This window comes from Sinohyriopsis cumingii, chromosome 4 (genome assembly GCF_028554795.1).
Source record: "Sinohyriopsis cumingii isolate HCF-2022 chromosome 4, ASM2855479v2, whole genome shotgun sequence".
Lineage (NCBI taxonomy): Eukaryota > Metazoa > Mollusca > Bivalvia > Unionida > Unionidae > Sinohyriopsis > Sinohyriopsis cumingii.
The window spans coordinates 69763113-69788910 of record NC_142964.1 but is presented as its reverse complement, the minus strand read 5'-3'; the positions used below and the strand labels follow the sequence as shown (position 1 = coordinate 69788910).

Below are 25798 nucleotides of genomic sequence, written 5' to 3'. Positions count from 1 at the left end.
TGGCTGGCTAGTACTATAGGAAAGTACATATACAATACGTGCTGTATTCTCGTTCATGAGTCAAGTCAGATTGTTTGGTCAAGTAAACAATCATTTAGGTCAAGTACGTCACGCTTTAATTTGAATGGAGGTCACGAAACATCACATGACACTAGGAGTGCATTTGATATGTTATGGAGCAATCATGCATGCCCTAATTGTTGATTTGTTCAATAGTTAGGGAAGGCCATAACATTACTGTCTGAGTTATTATAAAATAATACGATCTAATTGTTTGAAAATATTTTTTGTGATTCAGATTATGTTGATTTGACGCGTGTATTGAGACTATATAACGAGAATACATGCACCACGTATTCTATTATTCAGACTATGCCAGTTTTGTAAGAGTCGTTGACAAGAAATAGTTATTTATTTATAATGTTTGTTTGTTGGATGTAGCAGAGTGTAAAATCTTAATTTAAACTGTCAGCACCTATAGGATTATGCTAATTTATTAAATACTTAAATATTTAATTCTATCGAATTATGTGAAACTATCAAGGATTTCAGTGATATGTTACTTTCACGGGATTACGTTGTGAAAATATTTGGATTTAGAACTGTGATTCATCAATTTTGTTAGCACCGTAGCATATAAACACATTAAAACTTTCATTCGGAATACCTTGACATCTTCAGGATTAGTGTTAAATCGATTGTACAATTTAGAATAATATTCAAGGAATTCGTGGACTGTAAGATATTTGTAATTTTTTCACTTTGCTTGATTTTATATTTTATTGAAATAAATTTATATTTTAAAACATTTAATGCTTGTTTGGTTTTACTTGTATTGCTACTTAAGTTTAAGTCACTACAGGTAACAATATCAATGGGAACTCGTCTCTGAAATTGAGCCTCATTTGAATATTGTCATGATTTGAATTTTAAAAAATTTCGAATTTTAACATTTATGAAATTTTGATATTTCAGAAGATTGCTTTAGAAATTTAAATGTCATTGTTTGAAATTTTAGTAGTCATCGGTATTTAGATTTTATATCTGGGAAACTAATAGTGAAACCAATAAGCTTTCACAATGACATCCAGAGTAAAAAATTTCATTGCTGATCCTACCCAGGAGAAATCAGTCCTTAAAATGGAAAAGTTCCTGAAACTTGCCAAGCATTATGATCATGCTGAGGCGAAGGTTTCTTTATTAAAACCGGAAATCAAGAAAATCTTGATTGTTTATTGAGTCAACCAGAATGTTCTTGATGAAAGTGCTCTGGGTTTAATAAAGAAGTCTCCATCTGGTTCGATTTCTAATGTAAAGGAAAAATAACCAGCAGAGTTACAAAAGCTTCAGCTGAAATTACTGCCAGTACAAATGCAAGAGGGAAAGGAGGAGAAAGAGAGACTGAGGATAAAGAAAGGGAAGAAAGAAAGGAAAGAGAACGACTAAAGAGAAAATAGGGAAACACGTATAAAAAGAGATATTGAGTTATGAAAATGCATAAAAGAAGGCTTGAGAGACAGAGTGAACGATAATGGAGAAAGAGAATTTAGACAAAGGGAATTTGAACTGACCAATAAAGGGCACTCTCATGGAAATAAAGTTTCATCTTTTGACCTGGCCAAACTTATCATAGAGGTCTTCCCTTTTAGGGAAAAGGAGGTAGACAAATATTTTCTCGGCTTTGACAAATTTGCTGAGAATTTGAAATGGGCAAAAGATTATAAGACCTGGTTATTGCAGAGTGTGTTTACTAGTAAAGCTTGTGATGTCTATACTGCACTTTCGTCTGAACAAACTGCTGATTATGATGTGGTCAAAGAAAATGTTTCTAAGGTTTATGAGATGGTAACTGAGATCTATCCTCAAAATGTTATAAATTTTTGAAAAGAAACAAGACAAATGCTTCGTCTTGGATTTCGATGTGAAAAGCTTGTTTACTGGATGGTATACACCGGAGAAGGTTGACATGATAATCGTAAAGAACTCGTAATGATTGAAGAATTCATAAATTGTATAAGTAGCGACATTAGAACATACCTTGATGAGAAAAGGGTTGAAACTTTAGAGAAGGCAGCTAGTACAGCTGATGATTATTTCTGTATTAACGAGGTTCAATCTGTAAATATACAATCCTTTCAACAGAAATTTGTTAAGAAACCATTTCAGTCTCGTTTGAGAACTTAAAAGCCCCAAACTTGTATAACTGTGAATAATTAAATTTCTGATAAGATGGATAAAACAATCACTATCTCTTCCCACTTGGTGTATTGTAAGAGGAAAGGGCACGTTATTTTTGATTGCTATAAGGTGAAATTAAACAACATACTTCTAACAGAGCAGTCCCAAATGCTCTTGTTTCGAAGAAGTAAAGGTCACGGTCATGTAATGAAAAAAATGAGAGTGTGGTCTTGCATGGCCTCGTCTGATTCTGTTATGGAGAATTATGATCCATTCATGTCGAAGGGTTCCGTATCAATTGTTGTGGGTTTTTTTTATAGATAATTCTACTCCAATTAAAATATTAAGAGACACATGAGTTTCTCACAGTCTTTTGTTTGTATGTACTTGCCCTTTTCTAAGAAGTCTTCTAGTGAACATGTTCTAATACAGGGAGTTGAATGTTTATATCTTAATGTCCCTCTCGTTTGTGTTAATATTTCATCAGACTTAGTTTCGAGACCAGGGAAAATAGGAGCTCTGGATTCTTTGCCTATTCAGGGCGTTCATTTGTAACTATGTAATGACCTAGTTGAAGATAAGGTGGTGGTAAATGACAAGCCTAGTATGGATCGAGGAGTTGATCCTATCGATGTTGAAATCCGTAATTTATATCCAGCCTGTCCAGTTACTAGAGCCATAGCAAAGAACGATATTGAGGATGATGTTGTTGAACAGGATGTTATTCCTTTAAGGAACACCTTTTTGGATCAGGCTTTTAATAAGGTCATCTTTGCTCATATTTGGTTCAGTCTGGAAGTATTGATTACAGTGATACTCTCTTACTTACATATTCTCTTAAATCTAATCAGGGTGATAAAAACAGTGACTAGTTGTGTTACAGAATGAGTATCCTGTTTGTTTCAGAGAGCTATTGGCGAAACTGATACTACACAAGAATAAACTTGTTACTTCTTGAAAAATTTGGTCCTTGTGAGGAAACGGAGGCCACCTGAGGTACCCGCTGGTGACAAATTTTCAGTAAGCTATCATATTGTTGTTCCAAGATCGTATCGACAGGGACTTCTTAGTTTAGCCCTTGAAACGTCGTTCGTTGTCTGGTTATTTAGTAGTCGGTAAGAATTATTCCATTATATTCAATCAGTTTTATTGGCCGAAAAGTAAAGGATATGTTTCTAAATTTAGTACATCTTGTCATACTTGTCAAATGGTAAAAAAAACCAATCAGAAGATATCCAAAGCTCATCTGTCAGCTATTCCTGTGTTTGACGATCCATTTAGCAGAATAATGGTAGATTATTATATCTACCCTTTATCTAAGACCAAGTTATCAACAAATGCTTACTGATGATTATGTGTTTCCACAACTTTTATAAAAGTTCTCCCTTTACGGAATATTAAATCAGAGAATTAAGTAAAATCTTTGGTTACACAGTTTGGGCTTCATTGAGTTACAGTTAAAGTTACTGACAAAGGTGTTCATTTTGTTGTTGTTTCCTTTTAAGGAATCTGTTCGAGTTTCTCTTCAGAATTTGTATTTTAGTCCTTATATTGTGAGGAAGAAAATGAGCGACTTAAAATTCAGTACCCATACTCCTGGGTGGCAAAAAAGTATTTATTTTGTCATAGTAATATGTTACGATTAAGTAGTCAGAGATAGCCATATAAATCATCCAATTAATTTAATAGTATTTGTCCCACACACATACCATTGAACAAAAATGTGAAATCGGATGATGGTGACATTGAAGTGACTAATCATCGTAATTCTGATAATTTGGACAATCTGTGCCAGAAACTGTCGCATCTGCTGCCGCAAGAGATGAACAAACTAAACCAGCTACTGAAAGAATATGAACACTTATTTCTGGACATTCAAACACAAACAAATAAGATTTTCCATGACGTTAAAATAGTGAATTCACCATCTGTAAAGCAACGTCCTTACAGGATGAATTCTCTCAAACTATACTATATGAGGAAATAGGTTCAGCATTTGCCTGAGAATGACTTTATCAAACCAAGTAAAAGTCACTGGAGTTCACCTTGTATTCTAGTGCCAAAACCAGATAAGGATTTCTAAATCAGTACTGATTATAGAGTAAACAGTGTCACTAAGATTTATTTCCTGATCCCAGAACACATGACTGTATTGACAGCGATGAAGATGCTAAATACGTCACTAAGTTTGACCTCTTAAGGGGATTCCGGCAAATTCCACTTACTGAGATAGTAAAGAAAATTTCAGCATTCAAAACTTTAGGACAATTTTTACCAATATAAACTCATGCCGTTGGGATCAAGAGTTCTCCAAGTTCCTTCAAACGTTTGATCAATTTGATGATGACACCCAAATATACAAATCTAGCCACCCAATTGAAGTTGATGCTACCATCCAAGGTGTAGAGAGGCGCATTTCTGGTGTGAAATCATGGATGACATGTAACAAGCTGTAGATGAATGATGATAAAACTGAGGCCATTCTGATTACAACACAGATACTTTCTCATTCACATCCTTTACCTCAAGCAATAAATGTCAGCAACACTAACATTAAATTCACGCACTCAGTACGAAACCTAGGTGTTACTCTGGACAGTACTCTCACATTGCACCAACATGTCATGAACATATGCAAGGCTGCATATCTTGAGCTGAGACGCTTCAGCTCCATTCGCAAATATCTTTCAGTTGATGCCATTAAAACACTTGTGTGTTCATTAGTACTTTCAAGACTTCGACTATTGTAACTCAGTTCTGTCTGGTTCATCTCAATATCTACTCCAAAAACCTCAAAAAATTCAAAACACAGCTGCTCGGATCATACTTAGAGTACCACGATCAGAGCACACCTCCCCCCTCTGCTCTGTACCCTACACTGGCTATCCATTCGATCCAGAATCAAACACAAAATTGGTTCTCAGTGCTACGTTTCACTGACGGACTCTAGTCCAACATACCTATCCGACCTCACCCAGTGTACACACCAGCAAGATACTTACGCTCCTCATCTGACAATCGTATACTCATTACTCCCACTATGAAAACAATGTCATATGGACATCGTTCTTTTGCATACCAGGGCCCAGCAACGTGGAATGAATTGCCCACTGAACTTATACACAAAGACACAGTGATCCCATTCAGGAGTGCTCTCAAAACTCACTTATTTCGACTGGAAGAACAAACTTAAAGACCTAATAATGTTTCGTACCTTAAATATTCTCAGCATGTTTTTTCTATGTTTTCTAATTCCATGGTGTTTGTATTTGTAATCATATCATTATATATATTTTTTATCTTATAGGTGTTGTCTAATGTTGTAAAGCGCTTAGAGCTTCTAAAGATTAGGCCCTATACAAAGTCCTCATTATTATTATTATTATTATTATTATTATTATTATTATTATTATTATAACATCTGGTATAGTAAACTGTGACGCTTACATCGATGACGTCATTATCTACAATGCCACATGGAAGAACCATATGGAAACCATCTGACTTTTTCGAAAGGCTCAGCGAAGCAAATCTGACCATCAAGGTAAGTAAAAGTGACCTTTGCCGTGCTTCTGTTGACCTTTTTTAAGACATGTTGTGGGACATGGTCAAACAAAACCTGTAGAAATTAAGGTTAAGGTTATTTCTGAATTCCTTGTGCCTATGTGTAAGAAGCAACGGATGCGATTTTGGGGTATGGCTGGTTATTATCGGAAATTTTGTTCGAATTTGTCCATGACTGCTGAACCCCTGACCAATTTGTTAAGTAAGAATACCAAGTTTCACTGATCAGACAGATGTCAGGAGGCTTTTGATAAGTTAAAGATCACACTCAATAGTGCACCAGTTCTTTCAGCTCCAGAATTCACTGAATTATTCAAAATGTCCGTAGATGCAACTGACGTAGGGGTTGGTGGAGTACTGTTACAGCAAGACAGCGATGGTTCGGATGTGCGCAATTTTTTAAGGAGATTGAATAAGCACGAGATAAATTATTCCACCATAGAGAAGAAGTGTTTGGCTTTGATGATGGCCTCGCAACACTTTGAGGTATATGTTAGTGCAGCTCCTTCTCCAGTTGATGTCTTCAACGATCACAACCCCCTCACTTTTATTAATAAAATGAAGAATACGAATCAAAGATTGTTATGATGGAGTCTGATACTACAATCATATAACATCGATGTGAGGGAAAATAAATTTTGATTGCAGGCGCAATTTTGCGTCCATACAATTTTACATTGTTTTGTATACACGACTGTATCCTTCTTATTCCTATGCAATATTAATTACATTATGTTTGATATTTGATAAAAGAAACTTGCATGGTTTATTTCGTCTTGTTCTTGCGTTTAAGCCCCTAAATATTACAAACAGTATATATGTAGAGTTTAGGTTTTAATGATTTTTGTAAAATTATTATTATTATTATTGTTATTATTATTATTATTATTATTATTATTATTATTATTATTATTATTCCTTCCAAACGATACATAAAAGTCTTTTATTGTATATGTGCATCTCCTGTACAGTGTTGATTTTGGCTGAGTTTGACATTTACCTAGTACGTTAAATTAGCTCCCGCGTGCAGTCGATGACTGCATTTCCACGCAGTTTGTATGATGATATTGACTACAGTTCATCTGGAGGACAAACACGGCCTGACGATTGTCCGAGTCACTGTCTGACGATTACCAGAGTCACTGTCTGATGATCAACTGAGCCACTGTCTGATGATCAAATGAGTCACTGTCTGACGATCAACCGAGTTACTGTCTGAAGATTGACCGAGTCACTGTCTGACAATTGACAGAGGCACTGTCTGACGATCAACCGAGTCACTGTCTAACGATTGATCGAATCACTGTCTGACGATTGAATGAGTCACTCTCTGACGATTAACCGAGTCACTGTCTGGCGATTAACATAGTCAATACCTCACTCATAATTTCAGCCATATGTCACAAAAACTTTAGTCAGATAATACAACTTTTGACATATATTATGGAATTCCGATTACATTTTACACGCTCTGGATTTTTTTGTGTGTCTCACATTTTGTGCGTCTCACATAAAAAGTAATCAAATCGTCAGTCAAAAAAATGAAATCGTATTAAAAATATAGAAAAGGGATGATTTAATCATCTCTATTGTTTAAAGTTTGCACTTCTGGAAGTGTGTTGTGGTGGTTTTGTCACAATCGAATGTGTTTTTCGCCAACTCTACGAAAATGCCTAAGAAGTTCAGGTCGCACTGTTTATACATTTATCTTTAATCTAAGCCATGATGCTATATAGTGTTTACTGACCTCTCTGTGATTTATCATTTTGCAATAGATTATTTTATACACGTAGCAAGAATTTCCCGATTTTTTTTCTCATAGCTTCTCTGTAAATTATAACCATATTGTGAAACCTATACTCCCGTGTCATTTATAGTCCCCAAATATATACCACGCTTGATCACTGAAACAACACACTGCCCTTTGCAATATTAATAATGAAACTTGGACATAAAATCTCAAATAAAATCCCTGTTGCTTTAATTCGAACCTTCATTCGGTCAAGATGAAGTCTTTCTCCAATTGCCCCGGCACGCATATTTGATGAACAAGTGACACAAGTAATTCGACGACTTCCTATAACGAATTTACACAGGAAAAGCACACTCTGTGGCCGTCCTTTGGGCAATTCATATAACACTAGTACCATTGCCCGTAATTCATTGTACCGCTATTGACAAACCGGTTTTGATCTTAAATCTTTATTTAGCATCTAATCATAAAATTTACATTATCAAAGCAATAATCGTGCTAAGAACCATACAAGTTACAAAAGGAAGTTCAAATGTTTAGATTATGTTGACTGATGAACAAAATATATTTTGTACACTTGATTATGGATTCAGATTAAAACATTCGGGAATTTGACATTGTCAAGCATATTTGCGCTGAAGTGTTTGATAAACGTAAAAATACAATAAAATCCTTCTTTGACATTCTCCACAGTTCAGACACTGGAAGTTATATGCCATATCCATTTTTTAAAAATATATACATGACGCATCCACTATTTCGCTATTGTTATGATATTGAATAAAACGGATTGGGATGATATAATTTCAATATGGATTGACACTTCTACTTTGTGATGGATTTTTTCCTACTCTTTATTATAAGCAAGTTATCTCTCTCTCTCCCCCCCCGCCCCCCCCCCCCCCCCCGGGCCGGGGCCCCGAGTAGCTGAGTGGTCTAAAGCGCTCACCGTTCCGGATCACTGCCATCTCACCTCTGTCTGCGTGGGTTCGTGTCTCAGGCTCGGCTAACGTTGGTACGTGGGAAAGCCTGCCAGTAGCTTCTCGTGGGTCGGTGGTTCTTCCCGGTGTTTTCCAGGGTTCTTCCTCCACCAGTTATACTGGCCACCATGTATAACCTATCCTATGCTGAAAAATGGCGTTAAACCCTACAACAACAACAACAACAACAACTCTCCCCCCCCCCCCCCCCCCGAAAAAAATGGAGAAGCTGAATCTTGGGCCAATTCGCAGTATGGTTATGTAAGCTTTGCTAAATAAGTAATCAATAAATATAAATACAACTTTAAACAAGTCATTACAAAAGACTTCAATCAAACAAGTAATTCAACATTTATGCATACATACATACATACATACATACATACATACATACATGCATGGATGCGTGTGTGTGTGATTTGGATTTTGAACATAACTTTAACACTTTTGCAGTCATATCGCTACGATGTCTGCAGTGTGGCAGTTTATAGTGATGTGTAGCACTGGGACATCGTACCGCAAACATGTAGCATGATGTCCCAACCAGTCACATTATCCTAACACCAGGCCGACCAGTCCTAACACTAACCTCTTAATGCTGAGCGGAAATGTAGCATGATGTCCCACCCAGGCCGACATTAACCTCATAATGCTAAGCGCCTAGCGAGGCAACTGTTAGTACTAATTTTTTCAGGTGGAAGTGCGATTTTTTTTGAGCCAAGATATTTTGTTTCTATTATATCAAGATTTTTTTCTTCAAAACTATAGAGGATATATTATGGTTGCTATGAATCAGAGCAAAATATTTTTTTCAGCTATTGAGAGATGGAAATTAAAAATGACAAAGTCAGGCCCATGCCACAGAACATTGAAGTGTTGGTCCGTAATATAATTTGTGATATACCGAGGTACATATCGCGGTATGTTCAGAATTACAGCTGTATACCGTGGTACAAATGTGTTCTTGGTACCCAGCTCTACATACATACATACATACATACATACATATGTACGTATGTAAGTGTGTGCGTTCAAAACACTGAAGCTTATAAAAACAATGACCATGGAAAATTGAAAGGCTACTTACAAACATCGTGCAAAGAAGACTTATTTCCGTTATAACATACTTTTAATAACATTCCTTTAATCTATGGATTATCATGAGATTTGCGTTAGGACTGAATAAAACCATTTAAACATATCTTTAGTGCATGATTCGTTTTATTTGGAACAAAATTGCATATAAACTTTGAATCATCACAGATTTCAAGAACTACATTTTCCATCATTTATGAAAATCCCAATGTGGGCATGTGAGAAAGCTTGCCAGTAGCTTCTCGTGGGTCGGTGGTTCTTTCCGGGGTTTTCTGGGTTCTTCCTCCACCATTAATACTGGCCGCCATGTATAGCCTATCGTGCTGAAAAATGGCGTTAAACCCCACAACAACAACAACATTTATGAAAATCTAAATGTGTCTATTAGTTGGACATATCGAGGTCAAACTATACCATTTGTACTACTGCCACGTCATCAGGGGTTGTCCAGCACGTGCTGTCACTAACCTTGTAACCATACATAAATGATTTGGACTATATTTAAAAATATGCAGATCGATATAGAAATACGAATGTTATGTTATTTTTGGTATCTATCTACGTTAAAATACTTAAAATACTTAAGAAATAACCAAGTTACAGTTACTTTAACGCTTCAAAATATTAGCGTTTTATAGAACAGTAAGGGAAAGAAGCCTAAGGCGCAGCGTTTCACGTCAATTTTACCGGTATTGACTGACTTATCATAAGATGAAAAAAATCCGACTTTTCTTTCTGGTATGGTATCTAAAATAATAAAATTTGAGTGAAATTATCAAAATAGTACTATAATATTATACTCTGTTAAAATCAGGAGTATTTTAAAGATAAAAGAAAAATAAGATTCATTGTTACCTTCTATATCTGCTATAGTTGTTGTAAAAATTAGCAATAATTCCAGTGTTTTCAGAATTGGTCCCATGCCTTTTTAGATCTGTTGCATTCACTTTATGTTTAGTCCAGTTGGTCTGTGTTCGAGTCTCACTGAGTTCTTAAACTGTCAGTGGAAACGAAAATCAGAACTTAAATTCAACTGTTGTGTTTTAGATCACTAGACGACTTTCGATACCTTAAATCATGCTAATTGTGTCACTGTGCAGTACATAAGCTTCAACAAGCATGTTTCCTTAATTAAAACTGTAAAAAAAACTCAGTAACGATTTCGACATTTCGAGGATCGGAGCTCCTATCATTGCCACATTTAAAGGATCGGAGCTCCTATCAAAATCTTCTTTGATAACGGTTACTTTTCTACATCATCGATTCCGTCAGCATTCCATATGTTGAAACTAAAATATATCCCACTTAAACAACGAAGCATGCAATTGACGAAGGAACCAACACCAGTGGTATTCGGTCAATGCGGAAAGCAATCAATGGAACAGAATGTATTGAACGCTGCTTCGGCTAAATCATTTACTACATCATATTTGGCAAAGGTGATATCCAAGCAAATAGTCAATCACGGAATAAATCAAGTTTGTCCGACAGCTAACTTTCTTGATGCTGGAACCTTGCTAATTAAACCAGAATTGAACGACAAAAGAAAGTTGAAGGTATATAATTGGGATTGATCTGCGTCATTACATTGACCAGATGTTGCTTTGTTTTATCTACAGATAGTCTAGGCTTTAGCGCTTGTGTTATATCTTCTATTTTTGTGCTCCAATCAGTATGCTATATACCTGATTTTAAAGAAAAAACTAAACAAGAAAACAATAAACAATGTCTTTGTCTGTCGTCAGCCAAAACAATTCTTATCTTTCAATGGGTTCTGGCAATAGGGCCGGGATCAGTCGGTAAGATTTGTCTCGTTTAGGTTGGCCTCACTCTTGTCAGATAGATTAAGTGTCATCAATCTGACTTTTTTTCCTTTTCTTTCCCCCGCCACCTCCATGAAGTCTGATACAGTATTTTCATTTAAATAGTTTATTTAAATTTGCGACGAATTCGTCCGTTTAACAAGTTATATTTGGGGGAACAGTATCGCGTCAGCATAACAAATTCCTTTGCACTGTATGCCACTCCGCCTATCCACAGTCGAGACACACACCAGAACTCACTCCACGAAAACGACAACAGGAGGTCATAGTAAACACCCTGTCACACGTATGACATGTCTTCCTCCTTTCAATGCATGCATGCTGTTCGGTCAGAAAATATTTGTAACTGTCATCAAAGGGACCGATGAGCCGGAAGCCAAGAATGAAATGACTACCTTTAGCTGTTTACCAAAGGAACAACATAAATGTAAGGTTGCGTGAATTTCCACCTTGCAGTTTAAGAAGAATTTTGTTATATTTTGTCACTGAAAAAACTTTTATTTGAGAGAGAGAGAGAGAGAGAGATTACGACCGTAAATCAGAAAATGTAGTTAAGAACTCTGGTCGAAGACTGTCTTTCCCCTTGCATAAGCCTTTCAAAAATACTCACTTGACAAAGAAATCAGTTTTATGGATTTTACATTAAGTCAGATAACATTTGGATTAGTCGGCGTATTTTCTTATGACATACAGTGACGGAAATAGTGATTCATAGGACGTACAGTGACGGAAAACTGACAGAAAGTAGCTATCACAATAGCCCCATTTAAAATGTGTGGCTAACATAGAAAAAAATCATTGCATTGTTACGTGTGTAGGCTCGAATAAACAGTAACACATGAAAGAGTGAAAACAACAAGCTTTTTAAAAAATATAACAAATAATTTATTTCCCTGTAAAAATACTGTAAAAATAAACAAAATATGAGAACTTTCGGTTTCCAGAATCAAGTCCAAAAATAATACAAAAATAATCCACGAATAAAATTTTTGAAGTCCTAATATTGAAATCTTCTAATGATTCCAAGTTCGAGTCCCAACGAAGAATCCAAGATGGAAGGCGATAACGTATGTTGTAGCCTGTACTGTGCTGACGTCTACAGTTCCTTGTAGAAGCATAATAATTAATCCTCTGGTCTTGGAAATCCAAATAAAATTTTCAAGAAAAGTCCTTGTTCATGAGTTCTGTATGAATACAATACTATTTACAGAGAAACGAATTAATCTTCTAGAGTCCAAATAATCTGAAGAAAAATTTACATATAACTAAAAAACTCAAAATTTTCAATACTTCAATACTGGTCACAACAGCAGAAAACAACTTGACATCAAGTGTTTAAAAGCCCGGAATCCGCGATCTCCTCTCTAAACATCACTATTAATACTAAGTATTTCGCAATTTCGGAAATGCCTAATTGCGAAAAAAGAGGATGACGTCATCATGATGACATGATCAAGTCACATAGCTCCTGTATGTCCTTGATAAGAACCAATCATTTTACTCCTAGATAAAGTTGTTTACTTGACCCTCAATCAAGGCGAGAAACTAAGTCAAAAACAGAAACAATTGTTTATATTATTAGGTTCAAAGGAAAAAATCGGATCAAACTGAATTTTCTGGAAAATATCAAATTCCTAGTAAATAAAATTACTTTACATTGACATGTAAAGAAAGTCAAAAGACTCCAAAACCCACAAACAATCAAATGAAATCAAACACAAATCAAATCAAATATAAATTAAATCAAATATATGTAACAACATATATTTAGCATTTGTAGACCATATAATCCGCTTAAATTTGCAAAAATGCAACGTTTGTAAGATGTGCACAGAGACATTAGTAATTGGTGTAATAATTTTCTACATGTGACATAACGTCGTTGGATTTGACTTGTCTTTCCATTGCTGGTTAACTCTGATGACTTAACATGCAATATTATCCTTTATTGCATGCAAACTTGTGGATTTCTATTTTTGTACAACTTTGTAATTCACTTGATTGTATAATTTTTTCTTCACGTTTTAACACACACTGTATAGTTGTCTCTTCTTTGCGTGTTACTTTCGTAACATTGTTGAAAAATCTTTAATTATTTGTTAATTAACTATATTATTTCCACTTTATTCCTTTTATATCTTAAGTTTCAGTGTTTGTTTCTTTCTTAATCACTTTCTGTCCTTCTCTGTGCAACATCAAAATTACATTATGACCATCCTTGACACGCCTAATTTCTGCGCATCTATTCCACCCTTGTGTTTTGAACTATTTTTAATGAACTGTTATTTTATATGAATATTTGATTTCGCAGTGGGATTAATATATTTGTGCTTAATGAATTACATAGCACCGTGCTTAACTGTAAGATGGAACTGAAACAATTCAAAAGATTTTATATTTTAATAATAAATGAAATCCATTACATCAGATGCATATTCTTTATACGAAATATATTGTCTCTAATGTCTTGCACAATGTACGCCATCCTGAGTAAAGATCCAAAAAACTTTGCTATTGCATGTAATGCATCTCGCTAAATATGTGTAAGTCAGGTCTTATCTGTATCGCATCAATCAGTGTTGCATAATCAATTTATTTTGCATCAATCATCATATAACGCTTCAGAATCATTATCCACATCTCGAACTTTGACGGCAAATTCTGAATACAGTTAATTTAAAATCTTCTGCACTGCTCGGTACCAAAAGCCGGGCGTTTACATCAATACAAGATTTTGTCATTAATATAGCGTACTCCACGTAGATGTTAGCATATATTCCAGTTTTGGTATGGTTGGTGTATGACAATACAGATATTTAGTCATCCACATTAAAGGCAGTGCTTATTATTATTTGTTTCATGACCATCGCCACAAGCCATTATGAAAGTACACGATTTTGTGAATGGTTTGATATATGCGTTTAGAAATGATTGATCTCATTCTTTTATGTGGATAAACTACATCGTTCGATTTCGAAACCTTCCTCCATTATATCTACAAGTTTTGCAGTTACACTTTTTGGTATAGAATAATTCAAATGAAATGAAAAGAGATGCAGTAGATTGTCTGTTATCGGCGGAAGACCGATTCCAATTTAATAGACTACTAGACTACTACTCGACTACACACACACATACACACACACAAACACACACATTTTTAAGTATAAATATATCTATATCATGCAGAAAAAGGTTTGATTGGAATACAGCTCCTGAAGCAATTAATTTGCACTTACTTTACAGGTGTAGAAACATAAAAGCCATATCAGATTATGAAATCTTACCACATCAATACCTTTCTCAATAACCAATGCAAACCCTTTAAATAACGAATCAACTATTTATATCCTAGGTATACGCTAATGAAATCAGACTGGACCAAATTTCTCACGCAGCAGGCCGTTTTACAAGCTTATGACAACGTACAATTAATTTTGCAGCTTATTTTAAATTCGTACAACAGCGTACACATTACTTTGCATTCTTGTAACGATTCTTACCTCAAATTACCCGTAATTTTGCAACCTATTTTAAATTCTTACGACAACGTATGCATTTTTATGCAGCCTTTAGACTCTTGCAACAACGTACACGTCATTTGGCAGGAACAAAATACTGTAATATCACAAAAGCCATGTCACCTAGATTTTGGCCATATGCATGTGTATATGCGAGTGTGTGTGTGTGTGTTTTTCTTTTTTACTTTCTCTGTAGATTATATTTATTATCCCTAGATTATCTGATAACCAGAAATGTTTGATTGTAAGGTGATCCTGGGATGGTTCCCCGACCCAGTGGTCAACCTATTACGGGGTTAATAAAAAAAAAATAAAAAAAAAAAAAAAAAAATTTTATGCAGCCTTTAGACTCTTGCAACAACGTACACGTCATTTGGCAGCATATTTTACATTCTTCTTATAACGTATTTGTCATTTGATAACGAACATGTCGTTTGTAGCCTTCTAAAAATTCTTTCTGCATATACTTGCCAGTTTTCAACCCACACGTTATTTTTAAAAATCTATTTCGCATTCTTGCGACAACTTACACATCTGTCGACGAGTTATTTTACATGCTTAAGATAAGGAACACGACATTTTATTTCTTACGACAACGTACACGTCATTTGTTCAGTCTATTTAAAATGTTTACGATAGCGTACACGCCACCTGCATCCTATTTTACATTCATACGACAAAGTACGCGTCAGGTTTTTTTATATAGCTTATTTGTAATTCTTACTTGAATGTATATGTCAATATTGCCTATATTTATTCTATAAAGTGTACAAGTTTGGTGAAATTATAATAAGATTTAAAAGATGATTATTTCCATACTATTTGATGATAAATAAATTCATTTTATGTTCTGTGACTGATAAGACTATTCCAATTTTCTTCTTTATTTTGATTTTAGTGTGTGGATACCGTACCTGGAACGGGTCTTTGGATTTTTGTTATATAATTTCATTTAAGCTACAAATATACCATTATTTTGAATATAAAGTACATGCAAAACATCGGCCTATCTAAATGTTTTCAAATTAAGCCTAGAACCTCTTGAATAAGGAAAGACGATTAATTAAACTGCATGGAAATTCACGTTTTTAGAAATCACAAATCAATTAAAATCCAAACTCAGTTCACATGCAGGTAATTCTCCTGTAGGAAAATCGTTCCTAATTGCAGCTGAGATTGATTCTCTATCTTCTGTAATAAACGACATGCTGTCATTGTTATTTCGGTCGTCATGGAAATCGCGCAGTTTCGTCGAATGTCACATTATTTTAGCTTGAGACAAAAACAGGTGAAAGTTGCTGATTATAAATGAAAGCAATTAATGCACAACTTATTACATCACTCCTAGATCATATCTGGGCGACATATTTTGTATCAGTAGTTATATCATTATAATCATTCAAGAGTGCTCTTAAAACTCACTTATTTCGACCGCAAGAACAAATTTAAAGACCTAATAATGTTCCCTACCTTAAATATTTTCAGCATGTTTTTATGTTTTCTAATTTCACGGTGTTTGTTTTTTGTAATCATATAATTATATATGTTTTTTATGTTATAGGTATTGTCTAATGTTGTAAAGCGCTTAGAGCTTCTAAAGATTAGGCACTATACAAAGTCCTCATTATTATTATTATTATTATTAACACTGTATTCACAAGTTTATTTTTGTATGGAGAGTTGAGTCATGTATGTAAAAGCATGTGATTATTTTACTAAGGACATAGCAGTGTTTTACACACGGGTCTTGTCTTCAAGGTAAAGACAAAACTCTCTGAAAAATGATTACAAAAGCATGCCATAAAAATGTGCGTTTTATTAATCTGAGGATGTATTTGGTAAAACAAAAATACACGTGGACTACTTTTTTTTATGCATTATGCACATGAACTACTTTCTTTAAACACTTTGCGCAGGGACTATTTTCTTTACCAAGTTTAATCCTATGTAATGTAGAGCCTGTTCATTGTATTTGCATCAGTTCGTCATAAATCAAAGTCCACTAAGCAAGAGAATATTGTGTATTCTATTATATTTTAGACATATCAAATTGTTTAGTTTAAATTGTGACAGTTGTAGTTCCTATATGACTAAAATCTGTATATTAGCATCAAGTATATTAAAACTGAATTCACTTCCAAAACCATTTTGAACTAATAAGACGAGAGTGTTCTTAGTAACTCATGATTATGGACAACAAATGGTTTTGCAATCTAAATTCACAGAGATTTACATGATTATGTAAGACTGATTGTTTGCCCTTAAAATTCAACCAGATCTCCACATCAGCTTGTTTAGCTTAGACACAAAAGGCTATTTTTGTTAAGCAAGTGATATGTGTTTCATCATACGTATCCATGTCACTCTACGTCCTACATCAATTTACTGATTTGTCGCAAAGTTGTCAGACTCACAATTTGGTGTCCTCTGTATAATACCTTTTTTTTTAACGGTTTTAGTAAACTAGTAGACAATGTTCCACAAATGTTATTGACTGCAGTTGATAACATCAACAGTTGTCTGATTTACGTTAATTATCTCTTCCCCTTCCCAACCCACCTGCAAATGAAGTTTCCTCAGAGAAAGATTGTCCGTCTTGTCAAAGGGTCTATCGAAGTGTTTATATCGATTAACTGGCATCTCTGTGCGTATTTTACACAAATCCTCTTTGATTTTTACAAAAGGTATATGTAGACAGTTTAATAATGTGAATCAAGCTTCTGTCTAACGATCTTTCTGATGCTAGACAAGAACATTTTTATTTTAAACAGGCGTCGCATTCTAAATTTAGTTACACCAGTACATATAGCTACACTGTCTCCATTTCTCTCTCAGAATAATCCCACCCTCTCTGTGTGCTTAAGTATGTATGCATGTGCATAATGTATGTATGATAACCGTAATTTTCTTGATATTTTTTACATTTTAAAAATAAAAGTCCAATATCATCTAAGATGGAGCACCATCACAGCATGCATCTCACAGCAAACACCCGAGGACCCAGTAGTAGTAGTATGACACATTACATTGAAATACTTTTTAAATTAACCTGTATAGTTGTTCCGGGATATGTTTTAACTAAAGTGATGAATACCCCCCCCCCAAAAAAAAAATCCTTTTGAAATTTGCCATCGGTTTTCTGTTCATTAGACAATTGCCGTATGTGATGAGGGGAAGTCAGCTTTGGAAATCAAGTACTCTTAGTCATACCCTTTTGAATCAAATAACTAATAGTTCATATACTGTACACCTTTACTGCGGAATAACTGTAGTCACGAGAAAAATGATATAGTTTTGATGGACTGTCACACTTTTCGACAGATCGCTCAGAATGCTGCATAAGAGATATAAAATATTCCTTCGATAAATTTAAAGCGTGCCATCAGTTTTTGAAGTAGCATCCATTATTAAGACCGTAAATGGAAAAGCATACTTTATAGAGGTAGCCAAGAAATGCTTGATGCATGGGAACGAGTCTGCTCTACCTGCTCCTGGGACTTTCCTTTCAATAAGGATATTGCGTATTATTGAACAGAACAAGAATTTAGCGATGAAAAATTCAAATTTGCCATCAGCATATCTTTAGAAGATATGTAAAAAACGGAATTCTTGTTTAGATTCCAATTTCTCAAATGCTGGCACTCGATAGATTTACGTAAATGTATTCGTCAATCTGAACAAGGCTACTATGACGTTCCGTACAAATATTGTTCTAATTGTAATTTATCTTGGGAATTGTGAGAAATTCAATTACTGAAGCTGACTCAAATGGGAATAACGTGTATTCTATTACATTGCCCTGCGACAGCCAATGGAAGCCAAAAATATTTGCATGGTATAGTTTATTTGTCAGGAAACTGTATCAAATTATGAAGCGGCATTTCTTCGCCATATCTTTTTTAATTTGAAAAAGAAATCAATAAAAACCAATAGATCGGCCTTCCTTGTGAAATGCTTGCACAAATCCTGCCCAAAAACTCCACTTGTAAAGAATCTTTATTATTAAACAATCAGTTGTAAACTACAAGTTAGAAAAGTTAACATGCCTGTGCAATATCCGTATCTTTAAATGCTATTCGAATATACTCTATATCTATCGCGATGAAAAACTGAGTTGAGCGAGGCAACCAATTACGTACATGTATTAAAAAGATTTTCGAAAACCATTCAGTTTTAAATGTCATAGCTTTTTCAGATCTTTAGAATTTTACTTCGCACTTATTACAAATCAGGAAACTTCACACTTATTACGAGTCAGGAAACTGCTCACTTATTCCAAATGAGGAAACTTCACAGTTATTACAAGTGAGGAAAGTATCACTTATTTTATTCATAAAGTCAAACCTTAAGTATGAGAAATAGTTAAGTTTTTACAAGAAAAGAAAAGAAAAAGATTTTAACATAGTTTTGCAGCAATATAACACTGGACAACAAATTTTTACAAAAGTCATGTTACTGAAATAAAATTAGTCAATTCTTATCAATTTTTATGTGCTGAACACGAATATGACAGTCAAATTGCAAAATTGGCTCTAGTTTTTTTGTAATCTGCAAGAAATTAATGTTTACATAACGAAATGCATTCCAATAGTAAAAGGTCAACTGTAATAGCCTACCTATAAAAAATCAAGTCATTGACTACATCTTAGATTTCTTCGCCTGTCTCTTGTACAGCTGTTCGGGAGCATCTCTGAGGAGTGTCCAGCAGTAGTCAGCCAGCATTGTAGTGGACCATTTTCCCTGGTATCTTTGTTCCATTGTTGCGATATCTTGATGAAAACGTTCGCCGTGTTCATCACTAACAATACCACAGTTGCTAGGAAAGAAATCCAAATGGGAATGAAGGAAGTGAATCTTTAGAGACATATTGCAGCCAAGTTTCTTATACTTCATCAACATGTCTTCTACTAGTTCCTTATAGTTTTCTGCCCTAACATTTCCGAGGAAGTTTGTAGAAACTAGGCGAAAAGCATTCCATGCTTGTTTCGCGTCACCTTCCAGCAAGTTGTTGAACCGGTCATCTTTGAAAAGCTCTCGAATCTGACGACCCACAAAAACTCCCTCTTTAATCTTTGCTTCGCTGAGTCGAGGGAATTTTTCATGCAGGTATCGGAATGCTGGCAAAGTCCGGTCAATGGCTTTCACGAAGTTCTTCATCAAACCTAGTTTGATGTGAAGGGGTGGTAGCAAGATTTTCTGAGCCTCAACCAGAGCTGGGTGTTGGATATTCTTCTCTCCAATGGCTACATTCTGCCTGTGAGTCCATTCATTCCTCATGTAGTGCATTTCCCTTGCTCGGCTATCCCACTCGCATAAGAAACACATGTATTTTGTATATCCTTGCTGCAGTCCCATTAAAAGGGCAACTACCTTCAAATCACCACAGAGGTGCCAGCTGTACTTGTTATACTCAATGGAATTCAGTAGCTGCCTTAAGTTATCGTATGTCTCTTTCATGTGGACAGCATACGCTACTGGAATAGATGGAAGAATGTTTCCATTGTGCAAAAGCACAGCCTTGAGACTCAGTTTCGAAGAGTCCACAAATAGTCTCCATTCTTGTGGGTCATGAGTGATTTTTAAAGCATTCATGAGGCCCTCAATATCGGAACAGAATATCAGATTACTTTCCTTTCTGAAGAAAGGCTCCAATTGCTGGTGGCGCTTTCGATATGCAGTAATTGTGACATCTTCTTCTAGAAGATTCCATTGTTGGAGTCTTGATCCTAGCAATTCTGCCTTGTTCTTTGATAAGTCCAAATCACGAATCAGGTCATTTAGTTCTTCCTGTGTTATTCTGTGTGGGGTTGATGATGCACCACAGTGAAAATCTGGATCACTGCATGCTGATGGACCAGGAGAAGAACAGGTCGACTCACCTTTGTCTTCGTCAGATGAATCAAGAGAATATTCTGCTGGAGGTTCTGGAATAGGAAGTCCCTCACCATGTGGAACTGGTCTCAATGCAGACGGAATGTTTGGGTAGACTATTCTCGACTTCTTTCGCTTCGTTATTCCGCCGGAAAGAGGAGGAACCAAGCAGAAGTAACAGTCATTTAGGTGGTTGCTTGGCTCTCTCCACACCATTGGGACTGCAAACGGCATTGATGACCTTTTGCAATTCAACCACTGTGAAAGCTGTGTTGTACATGTAGCACAGCATATATGCGGAGCCCAAGGCTTGTCTTGGTCACCAACCTTGCATCCGAAGTAAAGATGATATGCCTTCTTCACTTGAGAATTGATACTTTTCTTCTGGTTGGCAAATGTCACTTCCCCACAAATATAGCAAAAATTGTCCGCGGTATTAACACACTTTCGAGGCATTACTGTTCTTTATTGTACGTAAATGGATAAAATAATAAGTTTTATGTAACAGTAGCTTGAACTGTCTCGCACAACGTCTAAAATATTTTAAATGCTGAACCTATCTGATTGGGCTTTATATAGTACACTGCTTACGTCAGCTTCAGCAGCCGCCTGGCATTAGTATAATAGGCCTACACATGTATAGTACACTGCTGACGTCAACTTACTTCAGCAGCCGCATGGCATTAGTATTGCATTGCATCAGAAAATGATGCAATCAACTGTGGATGATGTGAGCATGATGGTATTATGCAATGTTACATCATTATTCCGGATGTTGCTGCAGTCCTACTGGAGAAATTTACACAGTGAAACATAGAAAATGAGGTATATGAATATCTTCAAAACGAGGGCCAATACAAATTTTTCACGGTTATATTCGTGTTCGGCACACCAAAATACTACAGATTAGGGCCTTTTCAAGTCAGTAATGATTTCACTGTTGACCAGTGTAATTAACCTTCGATATAATATTCAGAAATTAAACTTATGCTCGTCTTGTTTTTTTCCGTTCCCGAATTTAATAAATTTTCATCCCCTTTAATACTACTACTCCTACTACTACTACTACTAATGATAACAACAACAACAACAATTATCATCATCATCATCATCATCATCATCATCACCACCACCATCATCATCATCATTGTTATGTATATTTTATTATATTGTGTGCTTGACCTCTATCTGTGACTAAGGGTAGAATTTTGCCAACCTGACGTTTGTTTTCTTTGAGGATGGTTAAACGTGATGTTAATAAAATTTAAATTAATGTTATAGTTAAACTAGGTTTTACCTTTGAAAGTTCTATTGTCTACCTGATGTCTGTCATGTTGTTGTTAACGTAAACAGGCCTAATCTTGTTTACGAATTTGAAGGAATTGCCATCCGGGGAATTTTGTTGTATCATAAGTCAGGTGACAGTCTGTATGTAAAATAATAAGTAAACAAAGTTATTCATTCCTATCATAATTTCACTCTATGTAATTATTTATTCTTTTGCTCAGATATTACTAGAGAGAAATTATTTAAATTATTCATTGGAGTTTACAAAGTACTCATTGATATTTTGAATTAAAGCATTATTTTCGGATTATTGTGAATCGATTCAAAGCCATTATTGATTGTATCATTTTGATACATCATGACTGTTGGTACATCAACCTATTCAAGACTATTGCATCGTCAGTTAATTCAGTATTGGAGTTCATTTAAAACACTCGTTACTTTTGGACTTGTAATATAACTTTGAGATTATTTGTGGTTTAATTCACAATACTGTAAGTTCATCTTAAATTTTCACTTTGTTACCAAGGGAAATAAGTTATTTGATAATGTTTAATAAACCTGAAAGTTTCACTTTTTTCTATTATTCAGCGTAAGACCATATAGTTGTAACATCGTTGTCGTCGTCATCATCATCATCATCATCACTTTATTATTTTTGTTTTTTCTTCCTTTATACTATTTTGCTATTAAATCGAGACTTGTACAATAGAGCTAAATTCCTATTCAGGTGAAACAACACATGGAGATGCCAGACAATGAAATGGTACGTGGAAATATAAAGAACACTAGGACTGACTGAGCGCAGATTATCAGGCTAGTTACTGAGATCAATGTTTTGTGTAAGGCAATCATCAGGCTAGTTACTGAGATCAATGTTTTGTGTAAGGCTCTAGGACTGACTGAGCACAGATCATCAGGCTAGTTACTGAGATCAATGTTTTGTGTAAGGCACTAGGACTGACTGAGCGCAGATCATCAGGCTAGTTACCGAGATCAATGTTTTGTGTAAAGCACTAGGACTGACTGAGCGCAGATCATCAGGGGAGTTACTGAGATCAATGTTTTGAGTAAGGCAATCATCAGGCTAGTTACTGAGATCATTGTTTTGTGTAAGGCATGCCTCATATCGTTAATTACATTTGATGTGCTGGTAGTATATAAAGTTACATTGTTTAAATGTTAGCTAATGTTTATCATCGAATTGTTGTCATCTTTGTTAATGTTGCCAGGAAGACACCAACCTGGCCTGATCTAATGGTAGGATTATAACCTGCACCCTATTGGTTACAAGTCTCGCACGCTAAGCAATGAGCGTCGCTACTCCAAGAATTACCTTAGCCTGCCTAAACCAAAGCTGTTATCACTATGCGCATACAGTTTTGAAAACATTATGTTCACTTGCATTATCTGGGTAAATCTGACTAGTACGGTGAAAACATCATCATTGTATCAAAGTACATTTAAACCATCGATAAAAGAAGATAAAATGCTTTTGTTTTTGTCCGACAGATTCCATAATTGAGCCCCTCCCATAGTTTCGCCGCAAATGTAAACTGCCAACCTGGGATGATATAAAGAGAACCAGATTGGTCTATATGTGTATATATCTTGATTTAAAACGCGTTCCACACGCAACAGTCCTATCCGCCTTATTGTCTGTGAGATTTATGGTGGTTTGGGGGAAACCATTGTGCCCCGCTGCGACTCCAAATATATCGTTTTCTGAATTTCTCAAAATTACGGAACAATGCAGCAGATAATTTGTGTCATATATACTGGTAATTTTCTCTCGATTATTAATGTCATGCAATATTGTAATTCTTGTACTAATAAGATAACGTTGATTACTTTGGCATATTTAAAATACAGGGGTCTTTTTTACGGATCTATGTTAAGTTTGTTTTGGTTTCAGTTTGAACAAAGTGCATTGCGCAGGGTTTTCGATTGTCGATCCAGATACCATCTTGGATTTACATTATCTAGTCTTGCAAGAAATCCACTATAAATCAATGATAACTATATGTCAGTCAAACCGTATAAAGGTTTAGACTGGATCCACAAATTAATCATCTAAATCTTTTGAATTCCATACGGGAAAAAATTGAAACCAAGCAATTTGCTTCATTGTGTGTAATACATTCAGATTCTATTCAGAAAGAAGGAAACCATGAAACAGCATTGCTTCGTTTTGGGCATATCTCATAGATAGCAAAAGATGATGCCAGTTTCACTTAAAATTGTAAAACACAAGACGCTTCCAATAGTGTTTTAATCAGTAGCATACGTGAGATGCGAAACAAAAATCAAATTATACCCAATTAATGAACACTTAAAATAAAAAAACTTTTAGACTGAGGCTTTTTAATGGTAGTAGTAAGAGAATATTAAACAATTGGCAAAGAGAAGAGGGAACAAACATTTTCTTAAAAATGTTGTAAGGTAAAATGCGAATCAAGGCGTCACATTTATTTTTACCCGAAGGAGTTCTGGCAAGTCTGCATAACTAATCTGTAATACAGATATGATAGAGAAACTGACCATGTTTTGTTTAACAAAATTATAATTTATTTTATTTTATAATTTACTTGTTCAATTAATGCAGTTACTCTGCCAATAGTTACTTAAGCTAAGGGGGAGAGTGGACAGGATGAAATAGGGCGAAGAGTGGACAGGATGAAATAGGGCTGAGAGTGGACATGATTAAATAGGTCGATGAGTGGATAGGATTAAATAGAGCGGAGAGTAGACAGGATGAAACAGGGCATAGAGTTGACAAGATGGAACAGGGCGGAGAGTGGACAGGATGAAATAGGGTGGAGAGTGGACAGGATGAAACAGGGCGGAGAGTGGACAGGATGAAAAAGGGCGGAGAATGGACAGGATTAAATAGGGTGGAGAGTGGACAGGATGAAACAGGGCGGCAAGTGGACAAGATGAAACAGCGGAGAGTGGACAGGATGAAACAGGGCGTCAAATGGACAAGATGAAACAGCGGAAAGTGGACAGGATGAAATAGGGCGGAGAGTAGACATAATGAAATATGTCGTAAATATATTCTGCATGTTATGTTGGCCATAAATGTTCATCTAGCTTTTCATTTCTTATATAGGACTTTAGACTGCTATTTTACATGCAAGGTTGCTGTCGAAAACGAGTCTCCTAAACCACTTGCTTTCCATGGCCATCAAGCTCGGCTTTTCGTTTGCTCTTCCGGAACTAGCAGTATATTAATTTTTTTTTTCTATAATAATTCATTTGAAATTATTTTATGACTGCACCTGCATGTCCCACGTTTATGTCATCACTGCCCAGATTAGAAGAAAAATAATATAACTGCAAGGAATATTACAATTAGCTGCGAGATGTAACGCACGAATTAGACGTAGAATAATATGTGCACCATCTGTCACAATTATAGCACGACAGTGTTCCTGGGACAAGGAACGTTGAGCCTTTCCTAACGAGTCTTTTTTAATAATGGCTAATCGATGTCTTTGATGTTAAAGAAAGCCATGATAGTATTGACAAATCCTCAGCAGTCTATCAAAGTACATTGGAAATCCATCAATAAGCATTAACATTTCTTTAAGGCATGCTTCTAATGAGAAATAAAGACGGAATCCATGCGGTGTAAAGCACACGACAAGAGTTCTTTATCATTTAATATTATATTTTATTTGGATTAATTATTTAAGAAGTGCACTCAAAGCGTCCCAAGAGGCA

The 25798-nt window shown here is 35.4% G+C and overlaps 1 protein-coding gene across 3 annotated transcripts in view; it reads right to left on the bottom strand.

Moving 5' to 3' along the window:
* LOC149801409 (limbic system-associated membrane protein-like) overlaps window positions 1–25798 on the bottom strand; it is a 136206-nt gene that overhangs the window by 76700 nt on the left and 33708 nt on the right. Inside the window, exon 1 of one of the 3 annotated variants that reach the window (XM_089955506.1) lies at window positions 10426–11205. The exons of the other annotated variants lie outside the window; for them this stretch is intronic. Within the exon in view, the coding sequence (XP_089811632.1) occupies window positions 10426–10492 (67 nt within the window). The 5' untranslated portion in view covers window positions 10493–11205. Of the gene's footprint in view, window positions 1–10425; window positions 11206–25798 lie in introns of those variants that run through there. 3 annotated transcript variants of the gene reach the window in all.